Source organism: Peromyscus leucopus, chromosome 16_21 (assembly GCF_004664715.2).
Source record: "Peromyscus leucopus breed LL Stock chromosome 16_21, UCI_PerLeu_2.1, whole genome shotgun sequence".
In the NCBI taxonomy this organism is placed as follows: Eukaryota; Metazoa; Chordata; class Mammalia; order Rodentia; family Cricetidae; genus Peromyscus; species Peromyscus leucopus.
Window position 1 is genome coordinate 7,531,235 of NC_051084.1, and position 19,787 is coordinate 7,551,021.

The 19,787-nt window shown below is 49.9% G+C and overlaps 2 protein-coding genes across 2 annotated transcripts; both read left to right on the plus strand.

Annotated features, from left to right (window-relative positions):
* The first annotated feature begins 131 nt into the window (after positions 1-131).
* On the plus strand, positions 132-4,905 carry LOC114705792 (mucin-like protein 3). The gene is made up of 4 exons (XM_037200069.1): positions 132-168; positions 309-1,217; positions 3,491-3,933; positions 4,350-4,905. The coding sequence occupies exons 1-4, from the start codon at positions 132-134 to the stop codon at positions 4,494-4,496; spliced, it is 1,536 nt and encodes a 511-aa protein (XP_037055964.1). The 3' UTR covers positions 4,497-4,905.
* Positions 4,906-16,847: 11,942 nt separating this feature from the next.
* Positions 16,848-18,986, plus strand: LOC114705824 (putative GPI-anchored protein pfl2). The gene is made up of 2 exons (XM_028887942.2): positions 16,848-17,429; positions 17,507-18,986. Exons 1-2 carry the CDS (start codon positions 16,963-16,965, stop codon positions 18,984-18,986), a joined length of 1,947 nt encoding a protein of 648 aa, XP_028743775.2. The 5' UTR covers positions 16,848-16,962.
* Positions 18,987-19,787: the final 801 nt, after the last annotated feature.

The following is a 19,787-nucleotide window of genomic DNA, read 5'->3' on the forward strand; positions in this document are numbered from 1 at the left end:
CATGGGAGGACCACAAGAGTCCAAACAATGCCCATGGGGTATGAGGGAGAGACCATATCAACCAATGAGAGACAACTAGATCTAAAGAGGAACCAGGAGAGATGCCAGAAGGCAGAGAGGAAAGGCGAGGAATGGATTTGCTGAAGGTACAGTTTGAGCCAAAGTTCAGTAGCTAGAGGTGAGGATGGGACCCACAGTGTGGTATTCTAATGAACCTTCCTGAGGAGACAGCTGTGCATCCCAAGGATGCCTAGTACAGAGGCAGGCAAGATTTCAGGGAAGTTTCTTATCTGTCTCTCTCTCCACAGGTGCTAACACATTTCAAGAACTTCAGAAGACTGGTGAAGCTTCAACACCTGATCATTTACTCACCCCTACTCCAGGCCTTACTCACAGGGCTCCTTCTACCCACGCTGATCTGGACTCAGGACAACGGCCTCCAGGCCTCCCCAAGTCTACAGCAACCCAGAAGCCCAAAAAACAGTGCAACAAAGTTCGCCTTGCCAAACCAGTTCATAAACCTATAGACAACTCCAAAGCCATTGACTACCAAAACACCACTGTTCATTATGAAATGACTCCTGTTTTGGAAAAGAAGGCCAGCAGCCAAAGCAAAGACCCGATGATCCGGAATGGACGCTCAGCTGATGACCCCAAATCCACTAACACAGAGAAAGGATCAGAGGGACGTCATTCAACCTCAGCACCCAGGAGGAGAACGACGTGTAAGTCTACAACAAGCAAAGCCAGAATAACGAGGAACTCGGGTACACCAGCCAGACCTGTGGACACCAGCGCGAGGCTAAGGACCACCTCACCTAAACCCACAACTCCTTCCCATGACTCAGAGCTCCGCGGAGAAACCACATCTTCCTCAGTAAAATCCTCAGAAGCCCCAAGGACCTCATACAGGACTCCAAGGACTCCAGCAACACCAGGAGAGGAAGATCACAGGACTCCATTTGCCTCAGACAAGCCTGTCCAAGTGACTACAGAACACATCAAAGAGACCACATCAGTCAGTGAGAGGACCACAAGACCCCAAGCAACACCCACTCGGTATGAAAGAGACACCACATCAGCCAATGAGAGGACCACACAATCTCAAGTGATGCTTACAGACTATGAAAGAGAAAGTGTATCGGTCAATAGGAAAACCACAAGATCCCAAGCAACACCCACTCAGTATGAAAGAGAGACCACATCGAGGCCAATGAGTAACGGACACAAGACCCCAACAAATCACCCCTGAATGCGAAAAGTGATAGAGACACACACTCAGACCAATACACGAAGACCCTCTAATAGCAGACTCCTCAATCGCATATACATCCCACATCTAGTCAATGAAATAATAGCAGACCACCTAACACTCCAGCGCCTACAGATAGTAGAGACACTCACCCCTCAAGCAACTACTTCCATCCATCAGTCCTGAAAAGAGCAACGTTATTCTATCTAAAGCCAATTCGAGAGGATCCATTAGACCGACCGACCAAGGCCAACACCCATCTACAGTTACGTGAAAAAAGAGTAAGACGACACACATTTACACGTCTCACACATGAAAGTAAGCCGATCTCACACGACAGAGACGCTCCCAAGCATAACACCGCTATGACGAAGAACGAGAACACCCACTATCACCCATGTGAGCAGAACCTCACAGGACGCCCCCAAGCTGCAACACCATCCGCATTCAGTATGTGAAAGGCAAGACACCACAATCAGCCAACTGAATAACAGAGGACCACAAGACCCCAAGCTACCCCTCCACTCAGTAATGAAAGAGACGTACTCCACCATAGGCCAAGCCAGAATACCGGACCTGCAAGGACTCAATGAGCTAACACCCCACTCGGTTATAATGAAAGAGACACCCACATCATGCCAATCAAATGAATCGACCACACTATAACCTCTCAAGTTCGATGTTTATCTAGACTATCAGGATCAGAGAATTAGTGTACTTCGGCCTAATCAGGAAAGCCACAAGAATCCCAAGCAACTATCCTCATCAGCTATGATAAGCGATGACTTCTATGCAATTCAATGAGAGAGACCACTTAAGACCCCAAGCACAACATCCAACTCCAGTTTATGATACAAAGACGCAACACACATCATACCGCCTCTCAATGAGATGACCACATCACCCCAAGCAACACCCCAACCTCATGCTAGATCCTCAGACAGTATGATGCTAATCATCACATCAGTCAACATTGGGATCTACGAAGGACCCATATCATCACGGACCCACCTGCAAGCAACACCCACTTCACGGCGTATGGAAAGAAGCGATCACCAACAGTGACGAGCCACCAGTATACTCAGACATCCCATCGGTCAACCTGCAACTTCGTACTCGAGTGGTCGCACAACAGACCCATATAGCTACATACACCCACCTCAATATGAAAGAAGTACAAGTCACGCCTAACTGCATGCCTGAGGACCACACCATCAAGGTGCTCTTAAGACTTCAGTGATGTTTCCTACACAGATTAGTGAAAAGAGAAGTGTTCGGCCAAAAAAAACAGTACAAGAAAATAAAATTAGGAAAAACCACAAGATCCCAGCAAACCCACTCAGTATGATAAGAGGACTCTATCCAGTCAATGAACGGTGGAGGACCCATACAGACCACCACAGTCTAACACGCTGACGCAGTATGAAAACGGAGACACACCCCAGCATCAATGCAGTGACGAATAGACCACATCACCCCGAAGCCAACACCCACTTTATATGCAAAGCAGAGTCACTACATCAGTGCCCAATGATGGGGACCACACAATCCTGCAAGTGATGTTACAGATCTATGAAAGAGAAAAGTGTATTCGGCCAATTAGGAATAAAACCACAAGCATCCCAAGCAACGACCCATCTCGCAGTCATGAAATGAGAGTACCTCCTATCCAAAGTACTCAATGATGAGGACCATAAGACCCTAAGGCACCACCCCTACTCAGTATGAAAGAGACCACCTCACATCAGGCCACATCGAGAGGCGACTCACATCAACCCCAACGGCAACACCTCATCTCAGTATGAAATGAGAGACCACATCCAAGGCTCAATGAGAGGAACCACAAGACCCCAAGCAAAACCCCACTCGGTCGATGAAAGAGAGACTCGGTATTATTATCTGTACCCTACAGCCCACTTGTTCGCCGCTGCTTTTAATTCGAGAATAGCAGCCTTACCGATGACATGAGGACCCTCAGCCCCTCCAACGTGATCGTCGACCGGTCTCAGGTTAACTTAATACCCTCCCTACTCCATATTAGTAGTGATACTCTCAACATGCATAGCCACGCATCGGTCAGCTGCTAGGCACCGAGCGATGCATCGAAAACAGTCATGTCACCGATCTCACGAAAGTTACTCCGTCCGCCAGTGTAACTAGTATGAGTGTACGACGCACCCTGCGTCTGATACCACCCGCTCGGTCCCTATCACTGCAGTCTAGGAACCCTCTAACCAGAACACCCAGGAGGAGGCATGCTGCTATCAACCACCCAGAAAGCCACAAAAGTCTCAGAAAGTCCCACAGTATTCTGGAGGAAAACCACACTGGCCACTAAGACTATGAAAACTACAGGAAACCCAGAGAAAACAGTGGCAGTTTTAATGTCCACGGGACCTCCAGTCAAGGCCACAGAGGACAAGTCCACTGCTTTCTCTCCTCATTTCCATAAAATTGAGACCACACACCAGGGACTCATTGACTCTGTAACAACTAGAAGGGACCTGGGACTCCTCACTTCAGAAGCTCATCACGCTCAGCAGAACAGCCAGAGCTCACCCGGAGGCCTCCACACTGCTGGGGCCAGGCAGGAGAGCAATTCGTTCCCTGCATGGGCCATAGTTGTTGTGATCCTCCTGGCCGTGATTGTCCTGCTGATCTCTGTTGGCCTGATCTGTTTGGTAAGAGCAATGGGGTTGGGGACACAGAGAGAGGTTGAGGAGAGATTGGGGGCCAGAGTTAGAATAATGAGCTGGGGTGGAATGTGAAAACAGGAGAAAAACCATGAATCCGTGAGACGTGAACAGTTGGAAGAGAAGGCTGTGGCCGAGATGAAAGCAGTGTGTGAGAGAAAATTTGGGAGTTGGTTGTAGTCTAGGGTGTGAAGGTGGGGTATAAGGACAAGGTGGATAGGGGCAGAGGGGGGCAGTGGGGTGAAATCTGAGATTCTGCATTGGATCCAGGTCTGGAATATGGGCCAAGATTTGGATAGAATCTTGGACAAGCAAACGGTACAGGAACAGAGAGAAAAGTCCCAAGGGTGGTTGACGAAATCAAACAGCTGCTGGTGATCTTACTCCTTCCTCTGTGGTCTCAGGTTGCCTGCGCATCGCGAACACGCCGTGTGCTGGCCCAGAACTCAGAGGATGCTGACTTTGAGGATGGAGGGGGCCACAATTCCTACCCCGTCTACCTGATGGAGCAGCAGAATCTGAAACCAAACCAGATTCCTTCCCCTCCGTGATCTTGAGACCTGAATCCCCAGCTCTTCCAGGCTTTGCCCCTTTCCTGGGAGATGAATTAGACTCATGACTCCAACTTCCTGGACTTAGAAAGGGCAGCAAAAACTGACAGATTACAGCTGTAAGCCCTATTGGCCACGTTCTTAACTGACTAGTTGAGGAGCAAGGTGGTAAGGGTGACAGCGTACATTGGGAGGAAAGAGAAGAATGAATAATGCAAGTGCTCTCCATAGAAAGTGGCAGTGTGAGAATAAGGCATTTTATGGACAGGGGTGGGACCAGGACAAGACCCCAGGTTCTGAGAGAGGCACTTCAGAAGACAGCACCCCAAGAGTGAAATAAGACCCTGGGGGGCAGGAGGAATGGAGGCAAGTACCCCAGATTTAAAACCTGACTTATAGTGGCTGGAGAGATGGCTCAGTGATTGGGAGTACTGCTGTTCTTCCAGAGGACCTGGGTTCAAGTCCTAGCACCCACATGGCAGCTCACAGCGGTCTGTAATGCCTGTTCCAGGGGATCTGACACCCTCACACAGACATACACACAGGCAGAACACCAATGTACATAAAATACAAATAAATTATTTTTTAAAAACTGATTTATAGTAATTCCGTCCACCCCTACTTAAGTTGAACACACTTTTGAATTTCCGGGATGCTAGATCTTATTATTATTATTTTTTTAATTAAAAAAAGGGCTCAAGAATAAAGGAAGATTGAAGTGTTTTGTTTCCCGTTCTCTCCATTGCCTGGACACACACACACACACACACACACACACACACACACACACACACACACACACCCCAACCCTGCAAAAGAAACTCCTCCACCCCGTGGCTCTTCCCTCTTCCTTGTGAGTCCCTTGGTTATTCTGGATGTCTGTGGTGGATTTCCTGTTTATGGGTGAGTGCACACAGAGGGGCTTGTGTTCGCCTGCAGTCTCACCCACCGTCCTCATCAGCAGCCTTCCCTGGTGGGGCACCCACTCAGCAATTGTATTCCTGCATCTCTCACCACGAGTCGTGCCGGGTTCTTCTCGCAGCCACCGTCTTCTCCCCAGCGCGTCCCCTCTCACTCTCCCAGCATGCTCTGACTACCTGTCTTTTACCAAGTTAATGTCGGTGTGCTTTGGGGGTTTTCTTTCCAGTTTATCCCATCCTTTTACCTGGTACTGACGGGGCGGGGGTGGGGGGGTAGTAGACAGAGGACAGGTGCCCTCCGCTGGGCTTCTGTAATAGAGGGTAATGCATTTGTAAGGTACAGACTCCAGACTGTGGAGTCTCAGGTGGAAGAACTGACTCATGTCCCTGGTCCTGTGTCCCCATGGTCTTATGGGTGACCCTGGACAGGAGAGGTTGGAGTGAGGACAGGAGTTCTTTGAAGGGCCAGAGAGAGGAGACAGAATTTCTATTGTTTCTAAAATGGCCATTTCTGGGTTCAGGTAAAAGCTCAGTCGAACTCATTGTGGATTTATCTGCCTTGTGACAAAGTGAGGGGGGTGAGGAATTCAGTATTGATAAGAAAGGTTTTATTTTTTTTAAAGATTGTGTGTGTGTGTGTGTGTGTGTGTGTGTGTGTGTGTGTGTGCAGTTGCCCACAGAGGGCCAGAAGAGGGCATCAGATTCTCCTGGTGATGGAGTTACAGGTGGCTGTGAACCACCCAGCGTGGGTGTTGGGAACCGAACTCAGGTCTCTGCAAGAGCAGGGCTTGCTCTTAATGGTTGAGCTGACTCTGGAGCCCCATAAGCAGCATTTCTAAATATCCTCCTTGTGTAATCCGTTAATATAAAGACATATAGGACAAGGTTCCTGCCTGAGACAAAAATGAAGGAACACTAAAAGACTTCCACAAGAGTCGTCACAGGAAGTGCTGTGCAGATTAAATAACCTGAGCAATTAAACTAATATTTATAAGCAGCATGTCTCTCTGTTAAGATGCCAAAACCGTCCCACAGAACATGCCCATTACCCACATAGCCTTGATGTCCACTGACCATGGAGAAGGGTGGCTGACAAGGCACTCAGTGTGCCACAGGCTGTCCAGCCAGACTCCAACCTTAACCAGGCAGCAGGGTGGAAGGTCACTATTTGCTACTTTTCTTCTCCCCCTTTCTAGATATTAGGAAGCCCCTCAAGGTCAGTAATCCTGGCCCTAACGTGGATGATCCTGAACTATCTGGGTTGCTTCTGGACAATCTCTCTGGATGTCCCATCAGGGGACAGGCTGTGCTGGGGGCAGACGGCAGCTGGGCTTCAGAACAAGTGTACCTCAGGGGCCAGAGGAACCCCAGACTCAGGTCCCTGGTGAAGCCTATGGCAGGCAGGGACTCCTGGAAGAAAAGAAGGTTGTGTGGTTTTCAGTTGTCTGGGCAGATGTGACTCAGCAGAGCTGTCCACCCAGAGTGGAGTGGCCCGAGGCGGGATGCTAAACACCTTGGCCCCGACTTTGAATTCTTCTAATCTAGACACTACTAATAATAATTAATAGGAACTGTTCCCCCTAGAGTGTAACCATCCAACTGAGTACAGTTCCCCTGGGGCTCATGTCTCTCCTCACTATTACCCTGAAACCCACAGAGAAGTCTTTAATGAGCTTGGGGCTGGGCCCACATGAAGCATAACTACTTAATGAGCAGGTCTGGAGGGAATACCTCCTTTTCTGCATGCCTGTGTCCTTGTGCCTCCTGAAGGTCATTGCAGGAGCTTGCCACGCCCAAGACCCAGAGGGCAGGGGCCAGCCTAGGCTCCAGTTCATCAATCTGCAGCCCTGCCTTCTCCTGAGGCACCCCCTGGTGGGTGGACCTTGGAGTTCTTCTGCGGAACAGAGCTGCCATGGTTCTGGATTCCCTTGTCCCAGCAGGAGATCTACTAGGTCAGTTTCTGCCCTAGTCACAGGCGGACAGCTTGGACTTCTCTCCCATAGCCAAGCCAAGTGCACACATACCCATTGCCAGTGCTGTGCATCCACAGACACTGGGCAACCCTCCTGCCACACCTCGACCTCTGAAACGACCCAAGCCTCACGGTGACCACCTTGCTTGCTGTCACAGTGCCCTTGCCTCCCACAATCTCCATGATAACGTCTGCACATACCCTGCTTCCGCCACACTCTCTGAGACCACAACAGCTTCCATTTCAGCCTCTGAGGTTGTCGTCTCTTCTGCCACAATGCCTGTGCCAATGAGGGTCTCCAGCATACTTCTTGAGGCCACCATAGGGCCCCCCCACTTCTGAGACTGTCAATTCCTCTTCTGCAGGATCTGTGACCACCTTGGCTTCCACTTCAGGCTCACTGGAGACCCTGGACATTGGCGGCGTCTTCCACAGAAACCAGAGGACCTGATGTTCACCACTGCTTCTGTTTCCGGGACCCTGGCAGGGACCCCACACACAATCTCAACAGCTCCGAACGCCTCTCGCCTGGGCATATCCTGAGGCAGCAGCATCAACCTCCTCATCCTTAGATCAGAAGGACCAGTGTCTTAGTCAGGGGTTCTGTTACTGTGAAGAGACACCATGACTACAGCCACTCTTTTAAAGGAAAACATTTCATTTAATTGGGGCTGGCGTATAGTTTCAGAGGCTTAGTCCGTTATCATCAAGGTGGGACATGGCAGCATGCCGGCAGACATGGTGCTGGAGAGGGAGCTGAGAGTTCTACATCTTGATCTGCAGGCAACAGGAAGTGAACTGTGTCACTAGGCATAGCTTGAGAGTAGGAGACCTCAAAGCCCGCCTCCACAGTGACACACTTCCTCCAATAAGGCCACACCCACTCCAACAACGTCACATCTAATAACGCCATTCCCTATGAGCTTATGGGGGCCAATTACATTCAAACTAGGACAGCCAGACTGTCCATCCACTAACCAACCACCTCTCCCAAAGACAGGGCCATTTAATAAGGGCCAGTATCAACAAGCATCCGCCCCCCTAGACAAACAGGGTCAAACCAGCTGGATATTTTCACCTCTGTCCTTATTTCTCTGGTTTTAGTTGCTATGGATGCTGTGGGACTGAGTTTCCACATGGTGAGTAACTTGTGTGGAAACGGGAACCTTCCTAGCTCTGCCAGGTATTGAGAGCATGCCAGAGTGGTGGATGGAGAATGGCCTTGGTCCTAGCCCAAGTCACCGAAGAACTCAGGAACAAACCTGTGGCCTCCCAAGGTCAGGTCCTGCAGCAACAGAAACCACACCAACAGGTCTAAGGGGCTTCTCACTGGGAAAAGGAAAAGTCCCACTCTTGTATCCAGGTTGTGGGGTTTTGGTGACATTTAAATAGAATTCATTTTTTTAAAAGCTTTCATTACATTTATTTATTGATTGCAGGAGGCATCCCGTCTCACTGGCACGTGGAGGTCAGAGGAAAACTGGGAGAAGTCAATTCTCTCCTTCTACCTCGTGAGTGCTGGGGATTGCGCTCAGGTCCTCAGGCTCGGCAGCAGGCTCAGGCATACCCACTGAGCCATCTTGCAGGCTTAAGAGTAAAGTTTAGATAGACTCAAAATGGAACGGGGCTGTGCTTTAGGGGTCAATGGCAGCTCTAGACTGTGAGACTCAGTTTCCTTCAAAAGTGTACAATGCAGTGTAGACCTGCCTTCCAGTTCCTGCCTTGACCTCCCTCAGTGATGGACTGTCACCCGGAACTGTAAACGGGACAAACCGTTTCCTCCTCTAAGTTGCTCTCGGTCAGGGTGTTTTAGGGCAGCAGCAGAATGAAACTGCAGCACTCCGTAACGGACCGGAGTTCTCGCCGAAAGTGTCCAGAAGGAAAAGAGACTGGCTGCAAGTCTTCTTCGGGGAGCTGTTGACAGGAAAGTGAGCAGCGCTAAAATTAAAAAACGAGTCAACCACGGCGATGCGTACCTATGAAGCCAGCAGCCAGGGGGCTGCAGCTAGCAGGACAAGAGTTTGCGGGCAACCTGGGCTGTGTGGCATGACCCTGGATAAACAAAAGCCACCTGGGTTGACGTAGGAAAGGAAAGAACCAGGAAGTGAGAAGAAGCCATGGAATTTGAGCTTAAGGTATTTCAACCTTGGTGGGACCGGCCCAGGTGGTCTGTCCAGTAGTCCTCTTTTAAATCAAGAACCCTCCCTGAGAATATAAAATAAAATGAAATTCATCCTTCCCAGAAGGAAACACAAGCAAAATCACCTGCCTCTAGGCACGGTACAGGGAAGGGTAAGGAAAGTATACCTTGAGAAACAAACAGTAAACACAACAGTATTTAGCATGACTTCCAGCTAGAGTCAACATCACTGGAAAGGCCTCAGTCCTGTGATACTTGAGGCTTCACTTCCTAGAGTTGAGAGATCTTATTTAAAATACTTGAATTTATTTACTTAGTGTTATTTATTTATTTATTTATTTATTTATTTATTTATTTATTTATTTGAAAAAGAGACTCACTGTGTAGCCCTGGCTAACCTGGAACTCACAACTCACTATGTAGATTAGGCTGGCCCCAAACTCATAAAGATCTGCCTGTCTTTGCTCCCCTACCCCTCTGTGCAAACCATGCCTTGCATTCATTTATTTTTATTTTATGTATCTTGCCCACATGAGTACAGTGACTCAGGATCCAAATGAGGAGATCGGATGCCCTGGAACTGGAGTTTTAATGGTCTCTGAGCCATCATGTGGGTGTTAAGAACCTAACCTGGGTCCTTTGGAAGAACAGATAATGCTTTTAAGTGCTCAGTCATCTCTCCAGTCCCTACAAAAGTTTTTTAAAAGCCAGGTGGCACATGCCTTTAATCCCAGTGAAGGATTCACAACACGCCCCCACGGTCGCATATACCAGGTGGACACTTCCGCCTAGCCAATTCCAGTCAGGATAGGCATTTCCGGGTCAGGGCGTCTCTCGTAACCAGGATACCCGGCAGACCTGGACACTTCCGCCCAGCCAGTTCCAGGTCAAGATAGCCATTTCCAGGTCAAGGCGTCTCGCGTAACCAGGATCCGTGACGTTACATGGCCACGTAAGTGCGCAACGTGACCATGTGATCTACGCACAAGCGTGGAGTAGTGACATGACCTGGCCACGCCCCCAGCCGGTTTTAAAGTGGAGCGCCATGTTCCCAGTTCCCTCTTCTCCTCTTCCTCTTCTCCACGCATGTGTCTCTCCCACAGGCCTGCGCACTCTATCCCTTTATCTCTAATAAACTCTTATAAGCGGATTCTGTCATGTTTCATGACATTTCCTTGAAGAGTAAATAACGCAGCTAAATAACTAACACCCAGCACTCAGGAGGCAGAGGCAGAGGGATCTCTGTGAGTTTGAGGCCAGCCTGGTCTACATGGTGAGTTACAGGACAGCCAGGGCTACACACTTTGACATACTGTCAAAAAACCCTCACTCTTACAAGCCAATTTAAAGAATCCTCAAACGGTCATGCCTGTGTGTGCTTAGAAAAAATAGGCACATTCTCTGAGGAAGATCATCCCTTCAGCTTGGCCTTCGGATAACATCTACAGTGATACTCTAAGAGAAATCAATGAGGTGTCAGTAATCTTAAATGTAAACAAACACAAAATAAAGAGGTTCAAGTCTATAAAGACTCTCAGTGTTAGAAACATTAAATGTAGACTATAAAGTAAATGGGTTTAAATGTGTGTCGTGGCTTCAGAGCTACCCACAAACATCCGTGGTCATCTTTAGTTTGGGGGTTTGTTTGTTTTTTGAGGGGTGGGTTAGATTTGTATTGAGACAGGGTTTCATATAGCATAGGTTGCTCTGAACTTTCTATGTAGTCGAGGCTGGTTTTGAACCCTGCATTCTTCTGCCTCTGCCTCCCAAGTCCTGGCATTTCAGGCATGTGCTATCACACCCAGTAAGGTCACTCAAGTTGTATTCCTCAGTTTCCCTGCATCTTCATGTAACTGTGAGAGATGTTTGGCTGGTGGCACATAAACCGGTATTGTTAGTCTCTGGTGAGGGAGAAAGAATAAAATAGAATTAAAGCCTGGGGCTGGAGCTCTGGGTGGTGTAGAGCTCTGAGTGACATGCAGAAGGTCCTCGGTTCTACCCCAGACACACAGTCACAACAAGGCAAAGAAACTGCTGGGTGCAGTGGAGCACACAAGGCGGGGGTGGGTCTGTAGTTGGAGGCCAGCCTGGGCTACGTAGCAAGCCCCTGTCTCAGGAAGCAAACACACTCACAGATCTCAAAAGACTGAACGAAAGCACTTTTGACATTCGGGTGTGACTGGGAGATGAGTCATGGGAATTATTGAGGTGTTCCAAGTTCCCTGTTTTGAGTAAGGAGATTAGTTACTTTTAGATTCAGATCAGTACACACGGCACAACTTTTGGAAGGCTGCTAAATCATAGGCTCTGAGTTTGCATCCACGATCCTTCCCTCTGGCTAAGTCTGTGTTGGGCTGGCAAGGTCCCTTTCCTGGAGAGCCGACAGTTTTCAGCCGCAGAGTTGCGGGAAGCCTGGAACCTCACCTGCCACTGCAGGATCTTGCCTTAGCCTCAGGAGCGGCCTGTCATGTCCACCGTGGAGACCTGCTTCTGAGCCTTTCCCAACACACCACATCCCTTCCTGTCTCAGACCCCTCCATTCCAAGCTGCTCCCTCACAACAGGTCTTACTCGCAAAGAACGTCCACTCACCTGCACATAGACGATCGGAAACGTTCCCTCTGGCATGAAGCTGCTTCTCTCTCACAGGGGGGTGAGGGCCAGGTCGGGCTGACAGACCAGTAGCAAGCACTCCATCATCCTGGGCATGTGGTGCCCTTCCCCCACACTCCCCAAATCCCCTGCTCATTTGGATGTGTTCGGCCACATTCTTTCCTGGTAACATCCAAGTGTCCAGACCAAACTCAATGCTCCTAGAGGACTCAGACTGAGCCCCCTTCCAGTAGACTCAGTCTTCCAAGGCAAGGCAGGACCCTGGTGTGTACTTCTGAGAGATGTCTTGTTTGGAAAGATGAACCAGCATGTTGGAAGGATCCTAGGTGGGAAAGCTCCGCTGGGGGGAGGGGCATACCCATGGTTGAGAGTCAAGAGGTGAGACCCAGGGGGAGGTGATTGGCATTTTGAGAGGGGTCAATGTTTGTCGGAGGGGGTGCTTTCTCACTCTGGAGAGAGCAGGGTATTATCAGAGAACCTAGTCTATTCCTAAAATCTCTCTTCATATCTCACCATGTGATCTGGTTCTGCTCACATGTGTTTCTGCCATGACCCAATCCACCATGACATCAACCACCATGTTGTAATTAAGAGCCTTCACCACAGGCAAGCAGATGGGGCTACCCAAGCTTGGACTTTGAGCCTTTTACACTATGAGCTAAATCAACACCCCCTTTTTTTTGACATTGTTCTGATGAACTGTAACTGTCAACCTGATACAACCTAGCATCCTCTGAAAGGAGATGTCTGGACGGAGACATTGCTAGAATACATTGACCTGTAGGCATGTCTGTAGAAAATCATCTTGATTTATTCATCGATACAGGAAGGTCCAGCCCACTGTGGGCAGCACCATCCCCAGGCAGGTGGTCTTTCACCACATAAATCTTTTCCTCCCCACGTTGCTTTTGGCCAGAGTGTTTTGTCACAGCAACAGAAATCAAACAAGCCAGGCACTTTGTTCTAACAACAGAAAATGGACAGAGATAGATCCCAAAGAAGGCTTCACCAACCCTGGATCTCTCTTCCTCCATCAATTCAACGCAAGTCGATGAGTGTCTACCGCACACCCAGGAGCCCAGGTCCCTGCCGACTGCTCCCTTTGGAGTCTCGTGTTTTCATTTGCTGTGGTGACACAGGATCCTGGCCTTCAGCTGAGATCCTCTGGGCTTCTTCTCTGCTCAAGTCAAGCTACAGAACATCTTGACCAGGAAACAAAACCTTGAGCTAGAACAGGTTTCTGACCCCATCCCTGCCTCAGGGTGGGTCCCTTCTCTCTGACAATCTTCCCTTTGTCCCTTCCTGTTTCAACCCAGCCCACTCTTTTTTTTTTTTTTTTTTTAAACCATTCCCTTGACCCCTTGGCCGCTGCCTCCCCAGGCTCAGTACTGTTTCCTTACATGCTCACAGTTGGCAGTCTGTCAGGACAAGTGCCCAGCCTCACCCGGGCCCACAGGAATCTATAAAGGTCACAGCAGCACTTCAATGATGAGAGAGAGGTGACAGCCTAGTGCTGAGGAAGGTTCACAGCTCAGGCTTCCACCCCCTCCCCAGGAGCCAAGCCCTAAGAAGAACTCCTGGGAGCTTCTTCATCTCTTCTTTCTCAAGAACTCTCTAGAGCTTGGCCACATTTGGGACCCAGGTACCTTTGCCGGTCAGCCACAGGGACAGATGAAGATACAGAGGGGAAGTAATTCCGGGTGCTGGCTGCTTTTGCAGCTCCTGCTTTTAGGAGATGGTGAGTGATTTTATCTAAACATAGATGGTCTGGGAACCTCTGAGGAGGTGGGAGAGTTGGTAACAAGCTCCAGTTCTTCCTAGAGAAGAGACGCATCATTTCATCTCTTCAGGGGAATGGTGTTTCGTCATCCAGGAGCCAGTGACTGACAAATGTGGGCTCTGGTCTCACATTGCCTGTAACCTGAGTTATGGCTCCACTAACTACACTGTGGAGGGCTGGCTTCCATGTGCCTCAGTTTACACATCTGTGAAAGAGTAATAACTTGTGTGGTGTGGGTCAGTTGTTGAAGTAGTAAGAAAAGTTGACTGTTTTTAAGATTTATTTATTTAATGTACACTGGTGTTTTGCCTGTATATATTCTGTGTGAGGGTGTTGGATCCCTGGAACTGGAGGTACAGTCAGTCATGAGCAACTGTGGTAGCTAGGAACTGAACCTGGGCCCTCTGGAAGAGCAGTCAGTGCTCTTAAAAAGCTGAGCCATCTCTCCAGCCCTGGGTTGACTGTTTTTTAATGTTAGTTTTTCATATTCTTGACATTGAAATTCTCTCCTGTCTGTAACCCTGATCCCACATCAGTGTAAGTCATCCTCAGAGCAAGAAGAGGGTCCAAACACCAAACTGGGTCTGGTGTCCAGGCCTGTAATTCCATCTACTGGTGGGACTGAGGTGGGAAGGCTTATCTGGGCCTGGTCAGTGTGGTGAGACCCTAGAGACCCTATCTTAAAATAATATAGCATAGAATTAAAAAAAAGTAAGAAGCTAGAGTGTAGCTCATGGCTAGAGCGCTTATGTGGCATATGGGAGGCCCTGAGTTTAAAACTCTGCAATACATTCACACACACACACACACACACACACACACACACACACACACACACTAAAATAAAAAAAAAGTAGGGCTGGATGTGCTCTTTCATGCCTGAGGTCTCAGCCATCAGCCAGAGCTACATAGCAAGACTCTGTCTGAAAATAAGAAATGGTCAGAAAATCAGAACTGACTTATTGGCAAATTAATTATAAGACAACAATAAAAATGATCATAAAATTAAAGGAAGGCTCCCTCTGTGAGAAGGTGGTGAAGGAAACACTGTCTCAAGTAGATGGAAAGAACCTTCTAGATTCCAAATTCAGCAAAAGAGCAGAGGGTGAGAGACCCCAGTGGGTTTTGGTCCTCACTGGACTTCTTTCACAAAGCTTAAGATATGTTATGCTGGAGGCTGGACTGCTGCAGTGCGTGAGAAACCCCTCACGACAGTGCTTTTAGGCCTGTTGTCCCAGCACACCGGAGACTGAGGCAGGAGGATCAGGAGGAGTTCAAAGACAACCTGGTACAGAGTGAGACTCTGGACTTCTACTTCATGCCACAGTTCTGACATCAATTAACACTCCATGGTCTGCCTCCACAGAAGAGGGGAGTGGGGTGCCTGGGGCACTTATCACTTTGAACCCAAAGCAAGCCAGCCACAATTTACTTTGGGGGGGGGGAGCATTTTGCCTGCACACATGTGCCATGTGTGTACAGTGCTGAGGAAAGCAGAATGGGACATTGGATTCCCCGGAACTGGAGTTACAGGAAGCTGTGACCTGCCTACATACATGCTGGAAACCAAACTTGGGTCCCCTGAAGCAGCAAATGCTCTTCACCACTGAGCCATCTCTCCAACCCCATATCCAAACTATAATTTTTATTTATTTATTTAATTTTTATCCTTCAAAACATTCCCAATCAAATCCACCCCTTTCCCATGCCATTTCTGCTTGGGTCATCCTTGCCTTCCCTGCCAGGAGGTACCATAACCTGGAATTGTAAATAAATCCTTCCTCCCTTAAAGTTGCTTTTGTTGGGATATTTTATGACATCAACAGAGTACATTAAATATTTACATAATATAACTTTTACCCAATTACTTGATAAAACTATCTCTGCCTCTTTCTCTCTCTCTCTCTGTGTGTGTGTGTGTGTGTGTGTGTGTGTCTGTGTGTCTGTGTGTCTGTGTGTGTGTTTGTGTGTGTGTGTACACATCCATATTGAGGCTCAAATGCAGGGTTTTGCCTATACTGGGCAAACACCACTAAGGTGAAGCCCCTGTAATTCCTTTATGAGATTTTTATAAAACTTGGATTTTTTATATGGCTGGAGAAATGACTCAGTAGTTTGGAGCACAGGCTACTCTTCCACAGGACCCAGGTTCGATTCCCAGAATCCAAATGGTGACCAACAACCATCTGCAATTCCAGTTCTAGGGGAACCAACACACTCTCCTGCTCTTCATAGGCACCAGGAAAAACATCAATATTTGTAGTACTTCATTAGATAATTGATAATAATGGTGTCCATAAAGCAATCATGAGCAATAAATAAAATCACTAATGTAATGATTTTGACAAAGAAGGAAGAAAAAGGCAAATATGTTCAATCTATACAGTTATCTTTCGTGGTTATATTCAGAAAAACACCTTGTGTTATACCACAGTAAATATCATCATTACCTCCAGCACATCCTTACCCTCTACATCAATGCCGAAAACCACTGAAACCAGCATGTCCTCCAGCTCTACATCCACCCCAACCACAGGTGGGACCAGCACAGCATCCAGCTCTACGTCCACCCCAACCACAGCTGGGACCAGGACAGCCTCCAGCTCTACATCCACCCCAACCACAGCTGGGACCAGCACAGCCTCCAGCTCTACATCCATCCCAACCACAGCTGGGACCACCATGGCCTCCAGCTTTACATCCACCCCAACCACAGCTGGGACCACCATGGCCTCCAGGTTTACATCCACCCCAACCACAGCTGGGACCAGCACAGCCTCCAGCTCTACATCCACCCCAACCACAGCTGGGACCACCATGGCCTCCAGGTTTACATCCACCCCAACCACAGCTGGGACCACCATGGCCTCCAGCTTTACATCCACACCAACCACAGCTGGGATCAGCATGGACTCCAGCTATACACCCACCCCAACCACAGCTGGGACCAGCTTGTCCTCCAGCTCTACATCCACCCCAACCACAGCAGGGACCAGCTTGTCCTCCAGCTCTACATCCACCCCAACCACAGCTGGGATCAGCATGAACTCCAGCTCTACACCCACCCCAACCACAGCTGGGACAAGCTTGTCCTCCAGCTCTACATCCACCCCAACCACAGCTGGGACCAGCTTGTCCTCCAGCTCTACATCCACCCCAACCACAGCAGGGACCACCATGGCCTCCAGCTCTACATCCACCCCAACCACAGCTGGGACCAGCACAGCCTCCAGCTCTACATCCACCCCAACCACAGCTGGGACCACCATGGCCTCCAGCTCCACATCCACCCCAACCACAGCTGGGACCAGCACAGCCTCCAGTTCTACATCCACCCCAACCACAGCTGGGACCAGCACAGCCTCCAGCTCTACATCCACCCCGACCACAGCTGGGACCACCATGGCCTCCAGCTCTACATCCACCCCAACCACAGCTGGGACCAGCACAGCCTCCAGCTCTACATCCACCCCAACCACAGCAGGGACCAGCACAGCCTCCAGCTCTACATCCACCCCAACCACAGCTGGGACCACCATGGCCTCCAGCTCCACCACATCCACAGCTCCACACACCACAGTGGGACCAGCACAGCCTCCAGCTCTACATCCACCCCAACCACAGCTGGGACCAGCACAGCCTCCAGCTCTACATCCACCCCGACCACAGCTGGGACCACCATGGCCTCCAGCTCCACATCCACCCCAACCACAGCTGGGACCAGCACAGCCTCCAGCTCTACATCCACCCCAACCACAGCTGGGACCAGCACAGCCTCCAGCTCTACATCCACCCCAACCACAGCTGGGACCACCATGGCCTCCAGCTCTACATCCACCCCAACCACAGCTGGGACCAGCACAGCCTCCAGCTCTACATCCACCCCAACCACAGCTGGGACCAGCACAGCCTCCAGCTCTACATCCACCCCAACCACAGCAGGGACCACCATGGCCTCCAGCTCTACATCCACCCCAACCACAGCTGGGACCAGCACAGCCTCCAGCTCCACATCCACCCCAACCACAGGTGGGACCAGCACAGCCTCCAGCTCTACATCCACCCCAACCACAGCTGGGACCAGCACAGCCTCCAGCTCTACATCCACCCTGACCACAGCTGGGACCAGCACAGCCTCCAGCTCTACATCCACCCCAACCACAGCTGGGACCAGCACAGCCTCCAGCTCTACATCCACCCCAACCACAGCAGGGACCACCATGGCCTCCAGCTCTACATCCACCCCAACCACAGCTGGGACCAGCACAGCCTCCAGCTCTACATCCACCCCAACCACAGCTGGGACCAGGACAGCCTCCAGCTCTACATCCACCCCAACCACAGCTGGGACCAGCATGGCCTCCAGCTCTACATCCACCCCAACCACAGCTGGGATCAGCATGGACTCCAGGTCTACATCCACCCCAACCACAGCTGGGACCACCATGGCCTCCAGCTTTACATCCACCCCAACCACAGCTGGGACCAGCACAGCCTCCAGCTCTACATCCACCCTGACCACAACTGGGAGCAGCATGGCCTCCAGCTCTACATCCACCCCAACCACAGCTGGGACCACCATAGCCTCCAGCTCTACATCAACCCCAACCACAGCTGGGACCAGCATGGCCTCCAGCTCTACATCCACCCCAACCACAGCTGGGACCAGCACAGCCTCCAGCTCTACATCCACCCCAACCACAGCTGGGACCAGCATGGCCTCCAGCTCTACATCCACCCCAACCACAGCTGGGATCAGCATGGCCTCCAGCTCCACACTCACCCCAACCACAGCTGGGATCAGCATGGCCTCCAGCTCTACATCCACCCCAACCACAGCTGGGACCAGCACAGCCTCCAGCTCTGGCAGGACAACCACCCGCAGCAGCTCTAGCCTGGCAGTTTCAACTGGAACGTACACCACCTCCAACCACACTGACACGGTGAACGAGGTGAAGGCCAGTGGGTCCCTGGAGCCTTGGGAAATCTTCCTCATCACCCTGGCCTCCGTTGTTATGGCTGCAGGACTCTTTGCTGTGCTCTTCTTTTTTGTGGTGAGTGCCTGATATATAACAAGGTGCTTAGGGAAAGCAGAGGTGGAGGATCACAGAAGCCCAAGTCAGAAGTAGAGAGGAAATAGAGATCAGGAGAGTTACAAGTAGAAACACCAAGTTATAATCAGAAGGGTGGATCCACACCCCAAGGAAACCCCTGAGTCTGAGCAAAGAGTGTTAAGAGGACTGGAGGGCAGCTGGAGGGTTTCGGGAGAGGGGATGGTTGGAACATCGGGAAGAGTTGTGGGGAGAGGGAGACATGGTTCTTAAACTATGGGCTCTTTTTCTAGAAAAGATACCTGTCTCTGAGAAATGCTGCTGACATACCTCTCTACCACCCGCACCCTGGTCCTGGAGAACCCCAAACACCTCTGTGGAGCCCTACCTGGTCCTGGAGGAGACCAGTAACCTCTGGGGTCATGGAAATGAATGAGCGATAACAAGTACTGCCCATGGAGCCCAGGACTGCATCCTTCAGAGGAGATCTGAGCTGCTTGGTCATTTGTACTCCCAGGAGTCCCTTCCCAACTTTGTTTGGGTCCCTGATATCCTTGAGAAAGATGCATTTTCCCAGACACAGGAAGCAGGGTAATGCATTGGTCATTTCACAAAGAAATAAATACATCCAACATGTCTGAAGAGAGAATCTATGTGTATGGGTGGGTGTCTAGAGCTCTGAAGGAAACTGTCCAGTTATTTGAGAGAGCTTTCATAATGGAATCTCTGCAGCCTTCACAATCTCCACAGCAAAATCCAGAGGGTTTGTTCAAGATCCGTGTGTTCTCTTTTTCTTAGTCTTCCTGCCCCAAGCAG